This window comes from Mustela lutreola, chromosome 8 (genome assembly GCF_030435805.1).
Source record: "Mustela lutreola isolate mMusLut2 chromosome 8, mMusLut2.pri, whole genome shotgun sequence".
NCBI lineage: Eukaryota > Metazoa > Chordata > Mammalia > Carnivora > Mustelidae > Mustela > Mustela lutreola.
In genome coordinates, this window is record NC_081297.1 from 66,392,867 (window position 1) to 66,413,593 (window position 20,727).

General features: G+C 37.0%; 1 protein-coding gene across 1 annotated transcript; it reads left to right on the forward strand.

Moving 5' to 3' along the window:
* The first annotated feature begins 1,059 nt into the window (after positions 1 to 1,059).
* On the forward strand, positions 1,060 to 1,977 carry LOC131837945 (olfactory receptor 8S1-like). Its single transcript, XM_059183604.1, has one exon. It carries the CDS (start codon positions 1,060 to 1,062, stop codon positions 1,975 to 1,977), a length of 918 nt encoding a protein of 305 aa, XP_059039587.1.
* The last annotated feature ends 18,750 nt before the right edge of the window (positions 1,978 to 20,727 follow it).

A 20,727-nucleotide genomic window follows, 5' to 3' on the forward strand; every position in this document is an offset into this window, starting at 1 on the left:
GATAGAGGAGGACATGAAGGAACAAGATGGTATAATCAGTGGTGTTGAAGAGTTATTCTGAGTCTATGGTTATAAATGGGTTTTCAGCCCAAAGTAGGAGGGGAAAAAAAAGGCTAAGCTTTGGAAAGTTAGTAGGTGGTCTGTATTTGCAAATGGCATAAGGGCACAGAATAGATGACACAAACTAGGGATAGAGATTATGACCAGCATATGTTCCTATATTGGTGAGCAGTTTCTTTTGATGGGTTATGTAACATCTGGGATACCTCTCTGCTGCATTCTTTCTAACTCATTCTCTTTCTCCTCACTGTGCAAATGTCTAGCCACTACTCCTCTTCAGTTTGCTTTAATGACCCCATTTAAATAAAAGCCATTACACGGAACTGCTTCCTTCCCAACATCACATCCTTGCAGTTTGATGGATGAAATAAACTTGCTCCCACCTAAGGGCATGCTCTGCTTCTGCGTTGCAACCCAGCTGCTCTCGGAGATACTATTTCTGCAATTTTTTCTCATTCTTCCTGCAGTTTCTTCCTCTCTGCTTATTTTGAGAGTTTGCAAAATATCTTCCAATTGCTTTTATTTATTTTTTTTTTGTCATAGCGTCAAGGTTTTATTTTTTTTTTAATTTTAATAAATTTTTTTATTTTTTATAAACATATATTTTTATCCCCAGGGGTACAGGTCTGTGAATCACCAGGTTTACACACTTCACAGCACTCACCAAAACACATACCCTCCCCAATGTCCATAATACCACCCCCTTCTCCAATTGCTTTTATAATAAAACAACAACAACAAAATAAACTCTTAAGACATTAAAGAAAGAATAATAAAAGTGGAAAAGGAGTTGATACAGGGTTGGAATCTTATAGAAATATTATTGCAGATTTTAGGAAATCTAGAGACTTAGGGAAGTTTATCATTTCAGAACTTAAAGTTTTGAGTAGGCATGAAACTTTGTGAATAGAGAATGTTGAAACCTTTGAATATTTGTTAGGCATAAGAAGAGGCTTTATTTGATTTATTTCTTACATTCCAAAGAAAATATTGAAAGCAATGAGAAACCACAGTGTTGTTTCTGAGTTCATCCTCCTTGGGCTGTCTGCTGACTCCCAGATCCAGGCTCTGCTCTTTGTGCTGTTCCTTGTTGTTTACCTCCTGACTCTGATGGGGAACCTGCTGCTGCTGCTGGTGATCAGGGCTGATTCTCACCTCCACACCCCCATGTACTTCTTCCTGGGACAGTTGTCCTTCCTGGATCTCTGCCACTCCTCTGTCAGTGTGCCCAAGCTGTTGGAGAACCTTCTGTCTGAGAAGAAAACCATCTCAGTAAAGGGCTGCCTGGCTCAGGTCTTCTTTGTGTTTGCCACTGGAGGCACTGAATCCTGCCTGCTTGCTGTCATGGCCTATGACCGCTATGTTGCCATCAGCTCCCCTCTGCTGTACAGCCAGATGATGAATAGACAGCTGTGTATAGGGCTGGTGTGGGGCTCATGGAGCTTGGCTTTTCTGGATGCTCTTATCAATATCCTTGTAGCTCTCAATTTAGACTTCTGTGAGGCTCAAAATATACACCACTTCAGCTGTGAGCTGCCATCTCTCTACCCTTTATCTTGCTCTGATGTGTCTGCAAGTTTTACTGCCCTGCTCTGCTCCAGCCTCCTGCATTTCTTTGGAAACTTCCTCCTGATATTTTTCTCCTATGTTCGCATTTTATCCACCATCCTGAGCATTAGCTCTGCTACAGGCAGAAGCAAGGCCTTCTCCACCTGCTCCTCCCACCTCACTGCGGTGATCTTCTTTTATGGCTCAGGGTTACTCCGCTATCTCATGCCAAACTCAGGATCCACTCAAGAGTTAATCTTCTCCTTGCAGTATAGCGTGATCACTCCTATGCTGAATCCTCTCATCTACAGCCTGAAGAACAGAGAGGTGAAGGCAGCTGTGAGAAGAATCTTAAGAAAATGTGTCTAGTGTTATAATTAATAGACTACAGAATCAAAATGATGAGGGGAGAAACTGCATAGAACTGCAATATGTAGTACCTGAATATTAAGGAGAATTTTCTGATATCAGGATCTGCAACATACCTTATATCTTTTCTTTAAAATGGTTAATAAAAGGTGGAGTTATTTCCCTGGTATGATAGTAGTTCTCTCCTATTCAGAGGAAAATGGATGGATGAACCTCTTGTCTTACAATTTTTCTTATAAAACTATTTAGTGTATTACAGACAATATGGTAGACTATGTTATTGCTTGCTTGTTATCTTTACCATTTCTCCAGTAACTAAATTCCATGTGTTCAGTATAGTTTCAGAGAGACTGTTAATCATGGTGTCCCCAAATCCTCTTTCCTCCCCCACTCATTATTCACTCTTTGTCCTGGCAAGTGGCTAGTATAGGAATGAGCATATGGTCAGTGTCAGACCATCCACTCCCTTAGGAATCTTAATTTTCAGAATAGATTTAGAGAGGCAAAGGTAATTCTTTCTGTTTGTAGCACTCTGATAGCCTATCCCAATGCCCCTGCTTATTAGATCACTACTGTTATCCTAGATTCTATACTTTCAAGGAAGATTGATAAACATGATTAAACCTATATCTTTTCTTAAAGATTTTATTTATTTGAGAGAGAGAGAGAGAGAGAGAGAGTGTCAGAATGAGATAGAGAACACTAAATGGGATTAGAGGCAGAGGAGGAGGGAGAAGCAGACCTCTCACTGAGCAGCGAGCCTGATGTGGGGCTTGAGCCCAGAACCCTGGGATCATGACCTGAGCTGAAGGCAGACTCTTAACTGGATTGAGCCACCCATGTGCCCCGATAAACATGAATTATATTAAGAGCATGTGATTAGGTATTTACATCATGTCAGGCACTGTTCCAATAATTTTAAATACATTATCCCATTTAAATGTCACAACAAATGCTATAGGTAAATACTTTAGTGTCCTTGTTTCAGAGAAGTGGAAGTAGACTCAGAGAGGTAAGTGGTGGGGGTGGAATTTGGAACCAAGTATCTTATCCCAAAGCCTGTTTTCTTTACCACCTTGACACACTGACTGTTCCTTTGGTGCTGTGGGCTACCGCAGACCTAGTTCATGAATTTCTCTTTTAATGCTTTACTATTGTTGTTTTGTTTTAGTTCACTTAAGTAAGTCATAATTAAATTCTGTCATTTGCAAGGAAAAGACCTAAAAGATATATATTGGTACTGCAATTAAATTGTAGGTATAGACATCCAAAGACAACCAGGAACTATTGACCTAATGGTCAAACATTTCCATTTGTGAGAGAGAGATACTGTTAGACACGTAGCTCTGCCACTCAGCCCTAATAATGCTACAGAAATGGTGGAATGTGAGAAGGTAAATGCTGTGCAGTGCGTATAACAAACTATAGAAAGAAATCAACAGAATTTCAGCAAAAGCCCATTAGATCATGAAATGCAATTGGAGAATTACTGAGAAGGAGATTTGGGAGATTAAAATTATCATGGTCAAAAATTAATTATTATTTCTTTCTGAAATTACCTTTTAGTTGTTTTTTTTTAAATTTATTTTTTATTTATTTTCAGCATAACAGTATTCATTATTTTTTCACCACACCCAGTGCTCCATGCAATCCGTGCCCTCTCTAATACCCACCACCTGGTTCTCTCAACCTCCCCCTCCCTCCCCCCCCCCCACCCCGCCACTTCAAACCCCACAGATTGTTTTTCAGAGTCCTAGTCTCTCATGGTTCACCTCCCCTTCCAATTTCCCCCAACTCCCTTCTCCTCTCTAACTCCCCATGTTCTCCATGCTATTTGTTATGCTCCACAAATAAGTGAAACCATATGATAATTGACTCTCTCTGCTTGACTTACTTCACTCAGCATAATCTCTTCCAATCCCATTAGTTGTTTTTTTTTTTTAAATATATCCAACTGCTTTTTAAAAATCTTTTTAAAAAATTTTATTTATTTATTTGACAGAGAGATCACAAGTAGGCAGAGAGGCAGGTGGAGGGTGGGGAGGGGTGGGAAGCAGGCTCCCTGCTGAGCAGAGAGCCTGATATGGGGGAGGACCCCCCACTGAGCCACCCAGGTGCCCTTACCTTTTAGTTTTTACTTACTTTACTTACTTACCCTTCATTTTACACTCCACAGTAGTAGAGAATATAAACTCAAAGAGATCAAGGGCCTTTTTCTGGCAGTCCTTGATACTTTTTCCAGAATATAAAATAGTTTCAAACATGCATGTTGCACAATAGCTGTATTTTGATTGCGTAAATTTTGGGCAAAGAAACTGGGAAAATATATGGGATGAATTTCCACCAGTGGGATTCCATTGCCAAAACAGTTTGAAATAATTATAAGTAAGATAGTCTACCATGTGAATGCCAATCTTTACCTTCCGGGTGATCCTAGTTCCATGAATTTTCTAATAGCGTGGCCATGGTTGGGTATGGTGGTTATGCAAAGGTTCAGTAACATTTTCATTCACAAAAGCTATTCTACTGTTGCCATTGGTGAAATTCATTTTGATAAAGGTCACACACAAATTTTGTAAGATATATTATTAAATAGCTTTTATTTTTTGTTTCTATTATGAATTAAAAATTCAATTATATTTACTACTTGGTTATTTCTAGTACATAGGAATGTTGTGATATTTCGTATACTGAGCTTGTATCTGTTGACTTTGTTGAACTATCTTCCTAGTTATAATGGCTTGTTTATAGATACTATTGGATTTTAAAATTACATTTTAATTATTTCCTCTTAAATAAAAGCAAATAATTTTGTTTCTTTACTATTTTCTATTTCTAATTTTTATATCTTATTATTATTATTATTATTATTATTATTATTTTAGCTTTTGGAATGATTTTCTCTTTAAAAATTTTTTTTGTTAGATTTATTTTATTTTATTTTTTTAAATTTTCTTTTATTGTGTTATGTTAGTCACCATACAGTACATCATTAGTTTTTGATGTAGTGTTGCATGATTCATTGTTTGCATGTAATTGGTGATGGGTATTAAGGAAGGCATGGATTTCATGGAGAACTGGGTGTTATTTTTATTATTTTTAAATTAAAAATGTTTTACTTGAGTATAGTTGACACAAAATGTTATATTAACTTCAGGTGTACAGCACAGTGATTCAACTTCTTTATGTGTTACACTATGCTCACCATAAGTTTAGTTGCCATCTATCACTGTACAACACTATTATAATACCCTTGACATATTTCTGATGCTGTGCCTTTTATTCCGATGACTTACTCCTTCCATAACTGGAAACCCATATCTTCCTTTCCCTTTCACCCATTTTTGCCCATCCCATAACACCATCTCTCCTATGGCAACCACCAGTTTCTTCTCCATATTTATAGGTCTGATTCTGCTTTTCATTTGTTTGTGTTTTTTTCTTTTTTTCCTTTTTCTTTTCCTTTTTTAGATTCCACACGAGTAAATCTGGTATTTGTTTTTCTCAGTCTGACCAGTTTCACTTAGCATAATACCTTCTGGTTCCATCCATGTTGTCCCAAATGCCATGATTTCATCCTTTTTATGCTGTGTAACATTCCTCTCTCTATATGGCTATATACATATGTATATATTGACATACACACACACATACAAACACACCATATGTTCTTTATCCATTCATCTATTGATGGACACTTAGGTTCCTTCCATATCTTGACTATTATAAATGATGTTGCAATAAACACAGGGATACATATGTCTTTTTTAAATTGAAATTCAATTAGCCAAATATAATACATCATTAGATTTTGATAATATTTGAGGATTTATTAGTTGTGTATAACACCCAGTGTTCATCATATCACCCAGTTACCCCATCCCCCCATCAAGTATTCCAGAGTCAAGAGTCTCATATGGTTTGTCTCCCTCTCTGATTTCTTCCTATTCAGTTTTCCCTCCCTTCCCCTATTGTCCTCTGCACTATTCCTTACGTTCCATATATGAGTGAAACCATATGATAATTGTCTTTCTCTGATTGACTTATTTCACTTAGCATACTACCCTCCAGTTCCATCCATGTAGATGTAAATGCTAGATTTATATACCTTTTTGAACTAGTGTTTTCACTTTTGAGGGGTAGATACCCAGTAGTGGAATTATTGGATAATATGGTATTCCTATTTTTAATTTTTTCCCTGTTTTCAACAGTGGATGTACCAGTTTACATTCCTACCAACGGTATACAAGAGTTTTTCTCCACATCCTTGCCAATACTTGTTATTTATTGTGCTTTTATTTTAGCCATTCTGACAGGTGTAAAGTGGTTATATCATTGTGGTTTTGATTTGCATTTCCCTGATAATGACTTATTTTGAGCATCTTTTCATGTGTCTGTTGCCATCTGTATGTCCTCTTTAGAAAAATTTCCTCTGCCTACTTTTTGTTTTTGCTTTTTTTGGTGCTGAGTTGTACATGTATTTCACTTTTAAAGTTAATTCAGTGGCCAGAATTCTTGTACAAACATCTTTTTATTGGAATCAGTGAGAAAGCTTAAGTTTCAACATTAAAAATAATCTTTGTTCTGTTTTTAATCAGTACCTTTAATTTAAGAATTCTCTCTTAATTATATTTTGCTAAGAATTGGTGTAAAATTTTATCAGATGCTTTTCTGTTTCCATTGAGGACCAGGACTCTTTTCTTCCATTTAATAATATATAGTGTCTGTCACATAGAGCATGCAATAAATACATACTGAATAAAAAATAAATTCATTGAAATAGTCATATGGTTTTATTTTTCTAAGTTTTTATTTAAATTCCAGTTGCTTAATGTCAGTATAATATTAGTTTCAGGTGTAAAATGTAATGATTCAGCAATTAAAACAATACTCATTGCTCCTGACAACAAGTGTATTCCTTGATCCCCATCAACTATTTCATCTGTCTCCTCACCCTCACCCCTCTGGTAACCATCAATTTGTTCTCTATAGTTAAAAGTCTGTTTCTTGGTTGGCCTCTCTCTCTGTATTTTCTTTTCCCTTTGCTCTTGTTTTTTTTGTTTCTTAAATTCCATATATAAGTGAAATCATATAATATTTGTCTTTTTCTGGCTGACTTATTTTGCTTAGCATTATACTCTCTAGTTCCAGCTATGTTCTTGCAAATGGCAAGATTTCTTTTTTTTATGGCTGAATAATATTCCATCGTGTGTATATACCACATCTTCTTTATCCATTCATCTGTTAATGGACATTTGGGCCACTTCCATAGTTTGGCTATTATAAATAGTGCTGCAGTAAATATAGCAATACATGTATCCCTTTGAATTAGGGTTTTTGTATTTTTTGAGTTAATACCCAGTAGTGTGATTACTGGATTATAGGGGATGTCCACTCTTACCACTTATATTTGCATGGCGCTGAAAGTCCTAGTCACAGTGATCAGGCAACAAAAAGAAAAAAGAGGGCATCCAAATTGGCAAGGGAGAAGTTAACCTTTTACTATTTGCAGAAGACATAGTTCACTATATAGAAAATTCAAAAGACTCCACCAAAAAAATTGCTTGAAATGATACACAAATTCAGTAAAGTCACAGGATAAAAAAAATCAGTGTACAGAATACTGTTGCATTTCTATACACCAATAATGAAACAGCAGAAAGAGACATCAAGGAATCAATCTCATTTACCATTGTGCCAAAACCCATAAGATATCTAGGAAAAAACCTAACCAAAGAGGTAAAAGATCTGTACTCTGAAAACTATAAAACACTGATGAAAGAAATTGAAGATGATATAAAAAAAATGGAAGGACATTCCATGTTCATGGATTAGAAAAACAAATATTGTAAAAATGTTTATACTGCCGAAAGTAATCTACGCATTTAATACAATCTCTATCAAAATATCACTGGCATTTTTCACAGAGCTAGAACAAAGAATCCTAAATTTTATGTTTTTTTTTTTTTTTTTTTTTAAATACTAAATTGTATAAGTAGGTGTTCTGGTGTTGAAGAATCTTTGCATTGATATCACCCTATTTAGGTGGAGTAGTAAAGACTGAATTAGCTTTTTCCAATATTTAACTTAGGAATTTCCCATTTATGTTCATAAATGAGATAGTATAATATTTTTCTTACACTTACCTGGTCTTGTCTTTTCAGCAGCATTATTGAGATTATGTTTCACACATCACAAGGTCACCTATTCAAAGCATACAATTCAGGTCACAGTAGTGGGGTATGGATCAAGTCCCATACCTCATCCTGGGCACCTGGGCACCCTTAGGGAAGGGCTGCTGCCAGATTGGGCACTGCTGCTGACCTGGACACACTCAAGCCTGTGTGGTGAGGAGCAAGGCTCTTCTGAAGAGCTGCAGTAGTAGGCGGCAGCTGAGTCACTGGTGGGCAGGTGCTACCCATAGATGAAGTGGATCTTCCATGGAACTTTGGACCCTTGCCTAAGCCCCAGTGGGACCTTCACAGAGCCAGCCCAGGTATGACTGACATCAGGAAAAAACCCCTGTAGGCTTTTGAGCAGAACCCACCTTGGAGGGAGACTCCAAGCATACTGCAAAGTATAGTTGCCTACATTTGCTTCTGTGAGGGGCAGTATTGTCCTCCCGCTCCAAATCCAGGTCCTGATCTTTACACAATGGAAGACAAAGGATTTGGGTGATAGTGAATTGGACTCAATTTTTTTAAATAGGCAAATTCCTGCCACTACAAAATTCCCTTTGATCTAGGGTACTTAATTGCCACCTTTCGGCTTGAGAGTTTCTAAAAGGCAGTTCTGGTCTCAAGCGTATGTGTATGTGCCTATAGTTCTGAGGTTCAGCCAATGCTGGACATGGAACAGTCAGTGGCAGCAGGGCTGTGTTTTATTTATTTTTATTTATTAATTAATTTATTATTGTCTCTCTCATTCTTTCTTTTTAAGTTATGTTATGTTAGTCACCATACAGTACATCATTAGTTTTTGATGTAGTGTTCCAAGACTCATTGTTTATGTATAATACCCAGTGCTCCATGCTATACATGCCCTCCTTAATATCCACTACCAGGCTGACCCATCCCCCGAACCCCCTCCCCTCTAAAACCCTCAGTTTGTTTCTTGGAGTCCATAGTCTCTCATGGTTGTGTTTTAAATGGTCTTCTGCATATGGTGGAATCTTGCATATTTTTAGAATTTTGTAAAGCCATTTTATAATAAATGAGAATCTCTGGTAGGAGAAAACAAACAAACAAAACCAAGCATACAATTGAGTGGTCTCTAGCACATTCACAGAGTTATGCAGTCCTTAATACAACCCAATCTTCAAATATTTTCATCACTTCAAATAAATTCAATACCCATGTGCAGTTACTCTCCATTCTCTCTCCCCAGCTCCTGCCATAGGCAGTCACTAACCTACTTTTTGCCTATATTAATTTGTCTATTCTAGAAATCTGATATTGGCATCATTAGCATGCTTGCTTTCATCTATGTGTTTTCTTTTCTTTTTAAAGATTTTATTTATTTTTTTGAGAGAGAGAGAGAGACACAGCGAGAGAGGGAACACAAACAGAGGAGTGGGAGAGGGAGAAGCAGGCTTCCCACTGAGCAGGGATTCGGGGCTCCAACTCAGGACCCTGGGATCATGACTTGAGCCAAAGGCAGATGCTTAACCAACTAAGCCACCCAGGTGCCCCTCATCTTTGTATTTTCTCCTTTTAAATTTAAATTCCATTAGCCAACATATAGTACATCATTAGTTTTTGATGTAATCTTCAATAATTCAGTACTTGCATATAACATCCTTGCATTTTCTTAATATATTTGCATAAAAAAGGAACTATCACTTCCTTGAAGGCTTTATAAAATTTGCCTTTTAAAATTGTGAGGAATTCTTGTCTTTTTGTTGTTATTAGGGAAGGAAAATTTTGAATACCAATTTAATTCCTTTAATAATTAGTGATATATTTGGGTTTCATATTTATTCGTGAATCAATTTTAGTGATTTGTAATTTTTGTCTATTTCCATTTGATTTTTAAAATTTCATTGGCATTTTGATACTTATAATATTCTAATATTTTTGCAAGCTTTTTCAGCATTCATTTATTTTGAGAATAAAAATATTTCAAACATACAGCAAAGTTGAAAGAATTTTACAGTGAATATCTACAGAACCACATCTAAATTTTACTATTAACTTTTTAGCATATATGCCTTATCATCTACTGATCCATCTATCCATTCATCAACCCACCTTTTTAAAAAAACTTTATTTTATTTTTTCAGCGTTCCAAGATTCATTGTTTATGCACCACACCCAGTGCTCCATGCAATATGTGCCCTCCTTAATACCCACCCAGACTCACCTAATCCCTCAAACCCCCTCCCCTCCAAAAACCTCTGTTTCTCAGAGTCTACAGTCTCTCAAGGTTCATCTCCCCCTCTGATTTCCCCTAATTCACTTTTCTTTTACTTCTTCTAATGTCCTCTGTGTTATTCCTTATGCCCCACAAGTGAGTGAAACCATATGATAATTGACTCTTTCTGCTTGGTTTATTTCACTCAGCATAATATCCTCCAGTCTCATTCATGTTGTACAAAAGTTGGGTATTCATCCTTTCTGATGGAAGCATAATATTCCATTGTATATATGGACCATATCTTCTTTATCCATCCATCTGTCGAAGGGCATCTTGGCTCTTTCCACAGTTTGACAAGTGTGACCATTGCTGCTAGGAACACTGGGGTACATATGGCCCTCCTTTCACTACATTTGTATCTTTGGGGTAAATACCCAGTAGTGCAATTGAAGGGTCATAGGGTAGCTTTATATTTAATTTCTTAAGGAATCTCCACACTGTTTTCCAAAGTGGCTTCACTAACTTGCATTCCCACTAACAGTTTAAGAAGAGGGTTCCCCTTTCTCCACATCCTCTCCAGCACATGTTGTTTACTGACTTGTTAATTTTGGCCATTCTAACTGATATAAGGTAGTATCTCAATGTGTTTTGGATTTGAGTCTTCCTGGTGGCTAATGATGATGAAGATTTTTTCATGGGTCTGTTAGCCATTTGTATGTCTTCATTGGAGAATTGTCTGTTCATGTCTTTTGCCCATTTTTTGACATGATTATATGTTGTTTTGAGGGTTGAGTTTGAGGAGTTCTTTATAGATTTTGGATACCTGCCTTTTGTCTGTAATGTCATTTGCAAATATCTTCTCCCATTCTGTGGGTTTCCTCTTTGTTTTGTTGACTGTTTCCTTTGCCATGCAGAAGCTTTTCAATCCACCTTTTAAAAGCACATTTAAAAAAAATTACATTTGTACACATCACCCTAATTAGTAAATACTTCAGCATGTATATCATTAACTAGAGTTCAAAATTTGACTACACCTTCTCTTTTTCTTTTGAGGTTAAATATACATGCTGAAATGTTAAGAGTGTTATTTTATGAATTTTGATATATGCAAACTGCTGCATAACTCAAAACCTATTGAGATATAAAGCATTACTCAAATTACCCACACCCAAGCAGAGTACTTCATATCATTTCCAGTCAATTCTTTTTCCACACTCATTAACCACTGAACTGCTTTTTCCACTATAGATTGATCTTGCCTTTTACAAAACATCATATAAACAGAATCATATACTGTGTGAAAGTATTTGTCTTTCTCTCTCTGACTTATTTTAGTTAGCATAATACCCTCAGGGTACATACATGCCCTTGCCTAAGGAAACATGTCTAGTAAGATGTTGCTACAGCTGAGATCAAAGAGATTGCTGCCTGTTTCTCTTCTAGGATTTTGATTGTTTCCTGTCTCACATTTAGTCTTTAATCCATTTTGAATTTATTTTTGTGTATGGTAAAGAAAGTGATCCAGGTTCATTCTTTTGTATTTTGCTGTCCAGTTTTCCTAACACCATTTGTTGAAGAGACTGTCTTTTTTCCATTGGATACTCTTTCCTGCCATGTTGAAAATTTGTTGACCATAGAGTTGTAGGTCCATTTCTGGGTTTTCTATTCTGTTCCATTGATCTATGGGTTTTTATTCTAGTCTTGATGACTGTAGCTTTGTAATATAGCTTGAAATCCAAAATGTGGTGCCTTCATCTTTTCTTTTCTTTTTCAAGATTGCTTTGGCTATTTGGGGTCTTTTGCAGTTCCATACAAATTTTAGGATTGTTTGTTCTATCTCTGTGAAAAATGCTGTTGGCTTTTTTTTTTTTTTAATCAGGATTGTATTAAATATATAAGTTGCTTTGGGTAGCACAGACATTTTAACAATATGTTTTCTTCCATCCCGTGAGCACGGAGTATTTTTCCATATATTTGTGTTCTGTTCAATTTGTTTTATGTTTTCTATAGTTTTCAGAGTACAAATCTTTAACCTCTTTGGTTAGGTTTGTTCTTGGGTATCTCACGGTGTTGGGTGCAATTGTAAATGGGATCAATTCCTTGATTTCTCTTTTTGCTGCTTCATTATTAGTATATAGAAATACAACAGATTTCTGTACATTGATTTTGTGTCCTGAAATTTCACTGAATTCATGTATCAGTTCTAGCAATTGTTTGGTGAGGTCTTTTGGGTTTTCTATGAAGAGTATCATGTCATCTGCAAGTTGTGAAAGTTTGATTTTTTGCTTGCCAATTTGGATGCCATTTATTTTATTTTATTATTTCATTTCATTCATTTCATTATTTCATTTCATTTCAATTATTTTTGTTCTGATTGCTCTGGCTAGGACTTACAGTATTCTGTTTTAACAGCTTTTCTGAGGCATAATTTGTTTATAATAACTGTATAATTTGATAAACTTTGACATATATATGTGTGTATTTGTGACCACAATACAAATATTTCCTTATGCTGCTTTGTTATCCTTCCCTCTCACCCCTGGCCAAAATTCCAATAATCTACAAATTCTGTTATTTCTGGATCACCTTCAAATGATTGATTTTTTTTTTTATACTCATTAAGGGTTGCACTTTACTTTCTCTTTACATGCCTAAGAGTTTTTTTTAATTGTGATATTATGATATCAGACAATTTTACCATGCCACATGCTTGGTATTTTTTTGAATTCCAAAAAGCATTACTGAACTTCATTCTGGGAACAGTTAGGTTACTTTCAGCTCTTGTTAGATAAAACCATAATGGTATTTAATCAAGTATTTTGTTGTTGTTTAATCACGTTTTAATTTTCCTTACCATTGAGACAATACCCTACTGAGTACTCTTAACTGATTGGGGAAGAAATCACAAAGGACCAGTGAAGGCAATTGCCAGATAGATAAGTGCATAGAGGAGTAGAGAAGGGAGGTGGGGTACAAAACAAACTAACAAAACCCAAACTGAAATCAGTCTGCGACAGAAATATGTTGCATTTCTATACATTAATAATGAAGCAAGCAGAAAGAGAAATTAAGAAAACAATCCCATTTGCAATTGTACCAAAATTAATAGAATACCTAGGAATAAACTTAACCAAAGTTCTGTACTCTGAAAACTATAAAAACTGATGAAACAAACTGAAGGTGACACAAAGAAATGGAAAGACATTCCATGCTCAGGGGTTGGAAGAATTATATTGTTAAAATGTTTGTACTACCAGAAACCTTCTACAGATTTAAAGCAATATCTACCAAGATACCAAAAGAATTTTTCACAGAACTAGAAAAAACAATCCTAAAATTTGTATGAAACCACAAAAGACTCTGAATAGCCAAAGCAACCTTGAGAAAGAAAAACAAAACTGGAGGTATCACAATTCAGACTTTAAGTTAGATTACAAAGCTATAGTAATCAAACCAGTATGGTACTGGCACAAAAGGAGGCACACAGATCAATGGAACAGAATAGAGAATCTGGACATAAACCCACAATTATGTGGTCAATTAATCTTTCACAAAGGAGGAAATAATGAGCAATGGGAAAAAAGACAGTCTCTTCAATAAATGGTGTTGGAAAAATTCGACAGCTACATACAAAAGAAAGAAACGGGACAATTTCTTGTACCATACACAAAAATAAATTCAAAATGGATTAAAGACCTACATGTGAGACCTGAAACTGTAAATATTCTTGAAGAGAGCACAGGCATCAATTACTTTTACATTGGCTGTAGCAACATCTTTGTAAATTTGTCTCTTGAAATAAGGCAAGTAAAAGTGAGAATAAACTATTGGGACTACATCAAAATAAAAAGGTTTTGCACAGCAAAGGATACAATCAACACAACTCAAGGACAAGCTATTGAATGGGAGAAGATGTTTGCAAATGACATATCAGATAAGGAGCTAGTATTCAAAATACATAAAGAATTTATTAAATTCAACACCCCAAATCCAATAATCCAATTGAAAATGGGCATAAACAGCCATTTATCCAAGGAAGACATACAAATGGTCAACAGACACATGAAAAAAACGTTCGACATCACTTGGCATCAGAGAAATACAAATCAAAACCACAATAAGATAACACCTCACACTCATCAGAATGGCTAAAATTAACAAGTCAGGAAACAACAAATATTGGCAAGGATGGGCAGAAAGGGGAACCATCTTGCACTGTTGGTGGGAATGGAAGCTGGTACAGCCACTCTGGAAAGCAGTATGGAGGTTCCTCAAGAAGTTAAAAATAGAGCTATCCTACAGCTCAGCAATTAGGTATTTACCCCAAATATACAAATATGATGATCTGATACACACATGCACAATGGAGTATTAGTCATCAGAAAGGATGAATATTCACCATTTACATCCACATGGATGCAATGGGAGGGTATTATGCTAAGCAAAATAAATCAATCAGAGAAAGACAATTGGTATATGGTTTCATTCTTATGTGGAATATAAGAAACAGTGTAGAGTATCATAGGGGAAGGGAGGGAAAACTGAGTGGGAAGTAATCAGAGAGGGAGAAAAACTCTTAACTATAGGAAATGAACTGAGGGTTTCTGGAGGGGAGGTGAGTAGGTGGATGGGGTAATTGAGTGATAGGAATTAAGGAAGACATGTAATGTGATGAGCACTGAGTGTTACATGCAACTGATGGATTATTGAACTCTACATATGAAACTAATGATGTACTATATGATGGCTAATTGAATTTAAACTTAAAAAGCAATAGAATGAAGTGGTGGTGACTGGTGAAGAGAGAAATTCCCATTACAGGCCAGAGATGGAGAGCTGGAAAGCGCACCACTCCTATCCACCCAACAAGAAAATAGCTAGACACACTGTAATAGATTAACAACTGCAACTCCTGAAACCATAAGCAGGTTATAGGGCAAACAGCTAATCTGAAATTTGGAGAGAGACAAATACCTGCATGGGTAACAAGGTTTAACTAGGATAGATACTAAGAAAAGCCATCTAAATTGGTATGAAGAATAAACACAATATTTTTAATGAATTCCTAAAGGCTGAATGTGGGCTAGTGTGAGAATACAAAACCTCTGTTGGCTGCAGAGAGGTTCACACTCTCCTACAGACTTTTCCCTGAGAAATGTAAAGAAACAAAGAGTACTCTAAAAAAGCCTCCCTGTGGTACGGGTAGGGGAACAGCAGTTGATGCAAAAACTCCGCCTAGACCCTTCTTTTCTATTTCCATTATGGAACAAAAACCTTAACCTTAATCTGCACAGAGTATATCATCAAAACCTTTGCGGGTAAAATTTCTTTGTACCTTGGGGAATGGAAAAGAAGGAGAAATGTGGAGTACTACCCATGAGAAAAGAAAAGGATTTTGTGCTAGAGAAAATACATACATTACCTAGAGAGGTACAAATATAAGAATTACAGCAGCCTCTTGTGGTTGCCAAAGATGGGAGATTGGGAGGTGGGAGAAATGGGTGTGGGCATCAAAAGATAAAAAGAAAAAAAAAAAAAAGAAGGTAATCTGGGTGGCTCAGGCAGTTAAGTGTCTGACTCTTGACTTCAGCTCAGGTCTTGATCTTAGAGTTGTAAGTCCAAGCCCCACAGTCAGGCCCAGCATGGAACCTACTTAAAAAAAAAAAAAAGAAAAAAGAAAGAAAGAAAGAAAAGAAAAAAAAAAAAGAAAGAAATTCAATACTAACATCCTTTTATATTTTAAATTTCTTTTCAGCGTAACAGTATTCATTGTTTTTGCACCACCCCCAGTGCTCCATGCAATACATGCCCTCCTTATTACCCACCACATGGTTTCCCCAACCTCCCGCCCCCCACCCCTTCAAAACCGTGTGGTGAAAAAATAATGAATACTGTTTTTCTGAAAATAAATTGAAAAAATTAAAAAAAAAAAAAACCCTCAGGTTGTTTTTGAGAGTCCATAGTCCCTCATGATTCACTTCCCTTTCCAATTTCCCTCAATTCCCTTCTCCTCTCCATCTCCCCTTGTCCTCCATGCTATTTGTTATGTTCCACTAACATCCTTTTTAAAAAGGAAAAAGAAAATTACAGCAGAATTCCCATTAAAACCACATAACTGAGAAGAGAGTAGAGTGAAATCTTTAAAGTGCTGCAAGAAAGAAATCGTCAACAAATAACTGTCTACCCAACAAAGATAACCTTTAAAATTAAAGAATAAACAAAGATTTTCTAGGCAAACACAACATTGAGAGACTACATTGCCAATATATATATTGAAAGTATGACCTACTTTATAAAAAGTTAAGTGAGGTTTCTCAGGTACATGGAATATTATATAAGCTAAGACTTTGGACTAGTATAAAAATGAAGGGAAGTTAAAGTTTTGTACTATAAAAGTTTTGGACTACAACAAAGAAACAGAAAAAACTGCTGGGCTAAAAAATTGGGGATGGCCACATAGAAAAGCATTGGAAACATTTTACCTGTGTCACCCTATCCCCAAAGCAGCTCAGTTTCAGGAGGGATCTCCTCAGAGGAATTTCATCCCATGGGGAAAAGGAGAACAGGAGGATGCCAGCAAGCCTCCCTGCTGTGGATGTTTGCAGTCTTTGCTACTGAAGATTCCCACAGTACAGGGCTTATCCTAGCTCATGGAGCTGCAGGAAGTCCCCACCACTGCATCTTCTCCCTGGGTCTGGAGATGTTGCTGTGGTGAGACTTGCCATCAGGGACCCCAATCACTGCTGTGCCCCACTTTCTGGGATCAGGATGCTATAGTACCTTGCCATTTATGGGACCAGAAGTGCTGATTCTCTGTGCCCTGCTTCTGGTCCCAGGTCATAGCTTTGTCCTGCCATTACAAAGGCAGCCACTACTTCTCTGAGTTCTACCTCTTGGCTCCCAAATCACTCTTTGACCACCATTACTTGAGCTATGTTGATGCTGCTCTGAGCTCTCCCCCCAGATCACAGGTTATGGGTTTGACTTTGTCACTACAGGAACCCAGCCACCACTGCTCTGCAATCTACCCTCCTGGGTCCTGACATGCAGCTTTAATGGACTACCACTGGAAACATGCTCCTGTTGTTCTGCAGTTGCCTCCTGGAGCCCAAGTTGAGACTTTGACCCCTTCATCCATAGGCTGTGCTGCTACTACACCCTGCTGCCTTGGTCCAAGGCACTGCTAATTCTCAGTCTGATGCTACTATTTCTTCTTCCTTCCTGATCAATTATGACAAGCTGTAGAGACCCAGAGCCTTGTTCCATGGAATGTTTGCACACTCTCACACCTTAGGCACCAGTACCAGTGCAACAGCAGGTACATTTGTGCCAGGACACTGTGGCAGTTCTACATGCACCTGATCCTAGCACCCCAAATCTGCTACCACTTTAAGTGCCAGCATGCCAGATCAAGCACCAAGAGTGATCCCTTTGATTAGAACTTCTTCCCATGGGCAAAAGAGGGCAACAAGAAGATCCCAGAAGGTTTCCTCTGAGAATAGTAATAGCCATAGCCACCCCTGCCATCCACAGGAACTCTGCAGTCTTGGCCACAAAAGACTTCCACAGTCTGTGCCAGTGTTGACCTAAGATGATGGAGCTGCACAGAGACTATGCTTCCCTGCCCTCCCAGGAACCAAAGACATTGCATCCCACCCAACCAGTGACATTGCAGTGATCTTCAGCTGAAGATATTCCCAGCGAAGCCAGTCCAAAATGGATGGAAGAGGTGACTACATCCTCAAATATGCAGACATCAATGCAAAGCCATCAGAAACATGAAAAAGCAAGGAAAGGTGACACCACTAAAGGAACACAATAGTTTTCTAGTAACTGATCCTCCAAAAAATAGAAATCTGTAAATTATCAGAAAAAGAATTCAAAATAATTATTTTAAGGAAATTAGTTGAGATTCAAGAGAACACGAATAGAAAATTCAATGACCTCCTGAAAACAATATATGAAAAAAAATGGTAAGTTAATAAAGAGGTAGAATCATAGAAGAGAACCAAATAGCAATTCTGGAGCTGAAGAATGCAATGAATGACATGAAAAATGCAATAGAGAGCTTTAACATCAGGCTCAGGCAGAAGAAAGAATCTGTAATCTGGAAAATAGAGCTCTTGATATCCAGTAAGAGGAAAAAAGAAATTACAGTGAAATAAGTCAAGCAGAGAGAGTCAATTATCATATGGTTTCACTTATTTGTGGAACATAACAAATAACATGGAAGACATGGGGAGATGGAGAGGAGAAGGGAGTTGAGGGAAATTGGAAGCGGAGGTGAACCATGAGAGACTATGGACTCTGAAAAACAACCTGAGGGTTTTGAAGGGGCAGGGGTGGGAGGTTGGGGGAGCCAGGTGGTGGGTAATAAGGAGGGCACGCATTGCATGGAGCACTGGGTGTGGTGCAAAAGCAATGAATACTGTTACACTGAAAAAAAAAATAATAAAAAGAGTGTAGAAGCCTGTATGAATTATGGGCAACTATCACAAAGGATAATATTTGCATTATGGGAGTCCTAGAGGAAAAAAGGGAACAAAATCTTATCTGAAGAAATAATGGCTGCAAACTCCAAATCTGGGGAAAGCTATGATCAACCAGGTACATAAAGCTCAAAGATCCTCCAAAGAATTGAACCCAAGGAGATCTTGGGTGAGATACATTATGATCAAGTTCTCTAAAATCAAAGACAAAAAGGAAATTTTAAAGGCAGCAATAGAAAAAACACTCAACACATTCAAGGCAATCCCAATAAGACCAAGATTTCTCAGCTGTAACCTTCTACCCAGGAGAGAGTGGAATTATATATTCAAAATATTCAAAGAAAAAAAAAACTCTCAACAGGAAACTCTTTACTCAGCAAAGTAAGTTGTTCTTCAGAAATGAAAGAGGGATAAAGACTTTCCTACAGAAAAAAAAAAAAAAAAAGCTGAGGGAATTTTGTCACTGCTAGACATGCCTTACAAAAGAATGCTAAAGGGAAATAAAAATTCTGAGACAAACAAAAATGGAAACACAGAATGCCATACCTTATGAAGTGCAGCAAAAGCAGCTCTGTGAGGGAAAATTTTTTTTTGATATCCAATATGATTTTTTTTAATTTTTTATTTTTTATAAACATATATTTTTATCCCCAGGGGTACAGGTCTGTGAATCACCAGGTTTACACACTTCACATCACTCACCAAAGCACATACCCTCCCCAATGTCCATAATCCCACCCCCTTCTCCCAAACCCCCTCCCCCCAGCAACCCTCAGTTTGTTTTGTGGGATTAAGAGTCACTTATGGTTTGTCTCCCTCCCAATTCCATCTTTTTTCATTGATTATTCTTCTACCCACTTAAGCCCCCATGTTGCATCACCACTTCCTCATATCAAGGAGATCATATGATAGTTGTCTTTCTCTGTTTGACTTATTTCGCTAAGCATGATACTCTCTAGTTCCATCCATGTTGTCGCAAATGGCAAGATTTCATTTCTTTTGATGGCTGCATAGTATTCCATTGTGTATATATACCACATCTTCTTGATCCATTCATCTGTTGATGGACATCTAGGTTCTTTCCATAGTTTGGCTATTGTGGACATTGCTGCTATAAACATTCGGGTGCATGTGCCCCTTTGGATCACTACGTTTGTATCTTTAGGGTAAATACCCAGTAGTGCAATGGCTGGGTCATAGGGCAGTTCTATTTTCAACATTTTGAGGAACCTCCATGCTGTTTTCCAGAGTGGCTGCACCAGCTTGCATTCCCACCAACAGTGGAGGAGGGTTCCCCTTTCTCCGCATCCTCGCCAGCATCTGTCATTTCAGACATTTCTGCAAAGAAGACATCCAGATGGCCAACAGACACATGAAAAAGTGCTCCATATCACTCGGCATCAGGGAAATACAAATCAAAACCACAGTGAGATATCACCTTACACCAGTCAGAATGTGAGGGAAATTTTTAAAGCACCTATATTGAGAAAAAAAGAAAGATCTCAAACAACTTAAACTTACCTGTCAAGGAAATAGAAAAGAAAGGACAAAATAAGATCAGAAACAAATGAAATGAAGACTAGGAAGACAATAGAGACAATAAACCAAACTGAGTGTTGGTTTTTTGAAAAGACAAAATTGACAAACTTTTGATAACCTTAAAAGAAAGAACTGGTTCATAAATGAAAAAGGAGACATTACAACTGATATCACAGAATATAAGAATCATGAGAGACTATGTGAATAATTATATGCTAACATATTAGATAATTTAGAAAAAATAGATAAATTCCTAGAAACATATTAGTTACCAGACAGAATTGTGAAGTAATAGAAAATCTGAAAAAGCAATAATGAGAAAAGATTGAATCAGTAATCAAAAATCTCCCAACAAATAAAATTCTGA

Coding starts and splice junctions, on each gene's coding strand:
- LOC131837945 (XM_059183604.1), top strand. CDS start 1,060: ATGAGAAACCACAGTGTTGTTTCTGAGTTCATCCTCCTTGGGCTGTCT.